Source organism: Eufriesea mexicana, unplaced genomic scaffold (genome assembly GCF_001483705.2).
Source record: "Eufriesea mexicana isolate 0111107269 unplaced genomic scaffold, ASM148370v2 scaffold6248, whole genome shotgun sequence".
In the NCBI taxonomy this organism is placed as follows: Eukaryota; Metazoa; Arthropoda; class Insecta; order Hymenoptera; family Apidae; genus Eufriesea; species Eufriesea mexicana.
In genome coordinates, this window is record NW_016914133.1 from 322,495 (window position 1) to 328,853 (window position 6,359).

Here is a 6,359-nt window from a genome sequence, read left to right on the forward strand (position 1 = left end):
CCGGTTACGTGACCAGCATTTCCATTATATGCTTTAATATAAAAGAGAAGCACTGGATTAAATATCTGTACAAAATAGAAAAATCTTAGCTAAACTATTAGCAAACTGATCCTTTTTTTATACAAACATGTAAAACCGTTGTTATTGACAATGTATAGAATACAAGATACTATGTACAATAAATTGTATATAATAGTCTTCATACAACCCTTTAGTAATCAATATTCATCCAAAAAGATGGAAATATATTATCAATGTATATGTATGTGTGTATATATATATATATATAGTGTATAGAGCATTAAAAATTTTCAATACATGTTTTCATTAGGCAGTTTTTACTTCCCTTGTTGTATAAAACTATTATGAAAACGTTTACTTTACCGTTATAAACGGAGATAATCACGTGATTTACATTAATACAATATACATAATATATATTGTCTTACCAGAACTTTTTCCTAACTGACATCTTAATACTTTTTTGACTATAATTTCACTTCACTATGTATCAAACACTAAATGGTGAATGCATATCTTTGCATCAAAAGTCATTTCACTTTTTATATACATTGATCATTATTGGAGCATTAAAGACTCCAAATTTCTATGCAAAATTGTGTCCTTGACTGCATTAAATACAACCTTTATATTTTCTGTATCCACAGCAGTAGTAAAGTGGTGGAAAAGTGGTTTTCTTGGATCCCTTTTAACAGATATAAACATTTCAAGTATAAAATTCTGCACATCCTTCATGGAATGTGAATCTCCTGTAAATTGTGGAAAATACCAACGAACATTTGTATCAGGTGATTTTACTTTTTTGTCTAACAAATCAGTTTTATTTAAAAATAGAATGATAGACACTCCACCAAATATCATATTGTTGACTATTGTATCAAATATATTTCTTGATTCTTCTAACCGATTGGTTCTCCTGTAACATTAATAAAGACTTGTTACATTATGATTCAATATCCAAATCTCTTAATATGCTAATTTTAATTAAACATACCTATCTTCTAACAATACTTGATCAAATTCAGATGATGAAACAAGGAACAGTATCGAAGTAACACAATCAAAACACTGAAACCATTTCTGTCTTTGAGATCGTTGTCCTCCAACATCAACAAACAGAAATGGAATATTATTAATTTGTATGACAAATTCTGAAATTCCTTTAGTGGCTTTTCTACAGTGTAAAATATCTTGATGTGTAGGTACATAATCCTGGAAAAATATAAATTTCATAAAATTTGTTAAATTATTTCTATATATTTAGTTTGATCTATTATAAACATTAAATTTTTATTCAAGAAATTAGGTAATAAAATTAAATAATATTACCATTCTTGCAATCCTGTCAAGGTTATCCAAGAAATATTGAACTGAATCACTCTGTAAAGAGAAGTTATATTTTTAAATTACATAATGTAATAATACGAAAATAAATTGGATAATTTCAATATTTATTGACTTATATGTGAACTTAAGTTCATATTTTACCTATATATGTATTACAATTAAAATTAAAATAATTATAATATAAAACACATTGTGATTATTGAGAAAAATAAAATATGTCTTACTAATTGAAATTCTCTTCTTCTATCAAAGGCTTTTTTGATCGATGCGTCTTTCCATAAACTTTGTAAAGCTGGTACGTAATGAAGAAACAATCTAGCATCTAATACCATAGTATTTTCAAATTTCAGTAATTGATAACCAATATCATAATTTTTAGGGTTTTCCCATGGAATATTTAACTTGTCACGAGCATCTACTAATACCTTCATTCCCTTAATTATGTTTTGATAAATTACATGTTGATATTCCTTAATTAATTCAGGCTGAAACAAATAATTACAAATATTAAATTTATATAAATTTATTATTTTGCCATAAATGTAAAAAATAATTTAAATAAGTCTATATCTTCAAACCCATTTCTTATATATAGCTCTCAATTTATTTCATATACTGTAACATGTATAATCAATGATTAGGATTGCTATCAGTAGTAGAATAAACATACTGATAGTAAATGTGTAAACTTAATAGTCTATACTTGAAGTCTATTTGTGAACATTCTTCTAAATTATCTCTGTACTTGTTTAAAAAGCTATAAGTTAATTATAAAAATTTATTTTAATAACAGTCATTTGTGAATCAATTTATTTATAACCATTACAAAGTGAAAATAAACAAACACAAATACAAACTTACTAAATTTCTTTAGTAATGAAAATATATAACAACTAAATCATATTCAGTGAAGTTTAAATAGAAAAATACAAACATTATCTGTCTATAATTTAGGTCACTTTCCCATATTTTCTAAATTCTATATTTCGATTAAACACTTTCCTATAGTTGGATATTTAAACAACAACTACAATAACACTGACAGAAGCTCAGACAAAATTAAAGTTTTCTATCAGTGAATTATACATAATCCAAAGTGGAAACGCTATGAAAGATAATGATAATATCCGGGGTAACATACTAAGAGAAGATTAAGTTGGAAATAAAATTGTCTTGGGAGGAAATTGAGGATGTCTTACCTCAAATTTAATTCCGTGAATAATTCGCATCTGTTTGAGGAATGTCGACTTTCCGCTCTCTCCTGCCCCGAGGAGCAGCAGCTTAACCTGTCGCCGAAGAGTTTGACGATCCTTTTCCAGCATTCGATCGATTTCTTGACTTTTGTAACGCTGCTCGATCTCCTCGGGGCTGAACTTGAACCGCAGGCAACAAGTACACGACCACGTTAAGGATCCCGCCATCTTGCTACCCTGCTACCCTCCTCTTCCTTCCTTCCGGCGTTTCTTCCGTGTCAGGCTGTCCTTCCGAAGGAATATATCCTTGATTGTCCAAACACTGCACATACACACACAACACGCAGACCCGAACACGAGTCTGTGTTCGCGAGTAAGAATCGTAACGTAATGTGCGTATCGAAGGAGCCACCCGTGAACAACCTGTTCGTGATTGCACGGGATCGGCGCACGTCGCGATTCAGAACCGCATTTTTCACCTAGGCGTAGCCGGGGAACGCAACCACCGAATCAACGTCAACACACGTCGTCGTTTCAACTCCACACGAGACTCCACACCTACCATTAACCGCGAGACTCACGCCGCTGCCTGCCCACGGTCGTCTCTGGTTCCTCGCGGATTGGACATGATTAAATAATCGTTCTAATTACCGAGTAAGAGAGCTAACTCGCGCATCGTTCTCATCGCGCTTTATCCTCGATGAGGCGACCCTTGTCGCTTTTCATGCAGAAAACTTCCTTCTCGATTAACAATTGTATCAACACATACACACACCTGTACCTTTCGGTATTGAAAGAAATACGCAAGGGTTCACCTATGCCAAACTACATGATAATAATGCGGGGGAAGAAATATGCGAAACAGCAAACGGGAAAATGTACTCCCCACCACGACATATTTGTTGTGAGATACTGCCGCAACGCATACACGTACACGGTACGCACACGGTCTCTGACACCGACCGAAAGCACATCTCCCGGTTCAGCCGCGTGATCGGTTTTGCGCGCTGTCATTCGTCGGAAGGCCTTCCTTTTTTTCTTTATCCTTGTCGATACTGCAATGCACCACGACGACGATTCCCCTCGAACATCGTGCGTCAATGATCACACGGTTTTGGTAATGTGGTGGGGAGAGAACAACTCATTTTTCCATTCCATACTATCGTCAATCGACAAATCTCTTTACCTTGCGTTACTGTACTTTACCTTCTGTTACTGTAAGCCGGTTTTTCACTGATGCATACGAGACGATGACAAGGTGGTAGATTGGTGAATATGATAGATATCGGTACTGACCAATCGCAGCAATTCAGTTTTGAGAACGCCGCTCTACACTGTATAGACTCCAAACTGTAGTGATATATAGATGGCGCTATAGTAGGTAAACGAAGACGATTGTCAAACAGAAAAATTGAGGAAGTATTTTATATTTCAAGTAAATTTTTAACGAAAATATGTCGTTAGCGGATGAATTGTTAGCAGATCTTGAAGAAAATGACGATAGTGACCATATTGCAGAAGAACCAGAGCCGGATTTTATTCCGACTTCTGTTTCTAAAAGCATCGAAGAAGGTTAATTTTCTACAGTACATTATTTTTACAATAATACAATTACAAATAGAAATAATTGTTGAATGTCTTATCCAATATATTTATGAATATCATATTTAATATACATTATTGTGTTATTCTTTAATTTAATTGCAGAAATAAAAGTAGCTTCTGTAAGAGAATTAGCAAAACTTCGTGATTCAGAACAGTTACAAAAAGTAATGTCACATATAGAAAAATACAGCAAAGTTCCTAGAAAATCAGCAGATATTATTGGGCCTGTTGAGTCTGATCCAGAATATCAACTTATTGTTGAAGCTAACAATATGGCTGTAGATATTGACGATGAAATAGGTATAATTAATAGTATACTTTTATAGTAATTATAGCACATTCTTATATTTGATTGCAATGTTATTACATATGTATATTGTAATTTATATTTTTCAGCTACCATACATCGATTTACCAGAGATAAATATTCCAAAAGATTTCCAGAATTAGAGTCATTAGTCGTTGGTCCATTAGAATATGTAATGACAGTTAGAGAATTAGGAAATGACTTAGATAGAGCAAAGAATAATGAAACATTACAACAATTTCTTACTCAAGCAACAATTATGGTAGTATCAGTTACTGCTTCAACCACACAAGGGTAATTTATTATGTAATAAATTTATAAGGTATGACAGTATTTAAGATAAATTTATAAACTTTAAATATAAAATTGGTTTATTTACAGGCAATTATTAACAGAAGAAGAAAAAGAAGCTATTTGTGAGGCTTGTGATATGGCAGTAGAATTAAATAACTGCAAATTAAAAATATTTGAGTATGTTGAAAGTAGAATGGCATTTATTGCACCAAATCTTTCTGTGATAGTTGGTGCATCTACAGCAGCAAAAATTATGGGTATTATATAATAAAATATACTTCTTTGAATATCTAAAATTTGTTTAATTTGTATTAATGCATATTTTATTGTGTACCATAGGTGTTGCAGGAGGATTAACAAAACTTTCAAAAATGCCAGCTTGCAATGTTCTAGTCCTGGGTTCTCAAAAAACCACATTATCTGGATTTTCTCAAGTTGCAACCCTTCCTCATACTGGATTTATATATTATTCTGATATTGTACAAGAAACACCACCAGTAAAGTTCAAATATATTAGATATATCCTTTAAAAATTTATATTGTTACTTATCTATACTTTCAGGATCTACGAAGAAAAGCAGCCAGGCTTGTAGCAGCAAAAAGTATGTTAGCTGCTCGAGTTGATGCTTGTCATGAAAGTACAGATGGTTGTATTGGTCAAATGTTCCGTGAAGAAATCGAAAAGAAGCTTGATAAACTTCAAGAACCACCTCCTGTAAAATTTGTGAAACCTTTGCCAAAACCTATAGATCCAGGACGAAAGAAACGCGGTGGTAAACGTGTCAGAAAAATGAAGGAACGTTATGCAATTACAGAATTTAGGAAACACGCAAATAGGATGAATTTCGCCGATGTAAGCTTTTTTGTTGTTGTTTTTTTTTTAAATATGGTCTTTTATAATATTTATATTAATGAAAATATAATGGTTCTACAGATTGAAAATGATGCCTATCAAGAGGATCTTGGCTATTCGCGTGGAACAATAGGCAAGGCAGGAACGGGACGTATTCGATTACCACAAATCGATGAGAAAACAAAAGTACGGATATCGAAAACACTCCAAAAAAATCTGCAAAAGCAACAACAATGGGGTGGTAGTACAACGGTTAAAAAGCAAGTTTCTGGTACAGCATCTAGTGTTGCATTTACTCCATTGCAGGTAAAAAACTATTTTAATATATTAAATGACTGAAACTAATTTAATTTCCAATATTAAATTAAATGTATGTTTATATTTATAGGGCTTGGAAATTGTAAACCCACAAGCTGCAGAAAAGAAAGTAAACGAAGCTAATGCTAAATATTTTTCAAATACAGCTGGATTTTTAAAAGTGAAAAAGACATGAGAAGATTGTACATAATATAAAGTGTAACGTATTCGTTACTAAGTCAATTTTAGCTATATATATTTTCTTTTGTAAAAGCCGTATACACTTTATTTATATACGTTGTATATTATGTCATTTAAATAATAACAAAGAAATAATTATAACGTGCATCACTATTAATTTTTTTTAAAGCATTGTTTTAGTATAAGCAGAAGAGTTTTAGAACCACATAAAGTATTTGGTTTTTTTATTTTTCTACTTAGT

At 32.0% G+C, this 6,359-nt stretch overlaps 2 protein-coding genes across 2 annotated transcripts; one reads left to right on the plus strand and one right to left on the minus strand.

Moving 5' to 3' along the window:
- Window positions 1-579: 579 nt before the first annotated feature.
- Window positions 580-3,342, minus strand: cta (Guanine nucleotide-binding protein subunit alpha cta). The gene is made up of 5 exons (XM_017906858.1): window positions 2,568-3,342; window positions 1,593-1,853; window positions 1,351-1,401; window positions 1,016-1,233; window positions 580-937 (listed from the first exon to the last, which is right to left on the minus strand). The coding sequence occupies exons 1-5, from the start codon at window positions 2,787-2,789 to the stop codon at window positions 580-582; spliced, it is 1,110 nt and encodes a 369-aa protein (XP_017762347.1). The 5' UTR covers window positions 2,790-3,342.
- A 665-nt stretch (window positions 3,343-4,007) lies between these two features.
- On the plus strand, window positions 4,008-6,113 carry Prp31 (pre-mRNA processing factor 31). Its single transcript, XM_017906861.1, has 8 exons — window positions 4,008-4,133; window positions 4,269-4,466; window positions 4,563-4,767; window positions 4,855-5,024; window positions 5,107-5,264; window positions 5,330-5,620; window positions 5,702-5,926; window positions 6,009-6,113. The coding sequence occupies exons 1-8, from the start codon at window positions 4,016-4,018 to the stop codon at window positions 6,111-6,113; spliced, it is 1,470 nt and encodes a 489-aa protein (XP_017762350.1). The 5' UTR covers window positions 4,008-4,015.
- Window positions 6,114-6,359: the final 246 nt, after the last annotated feature.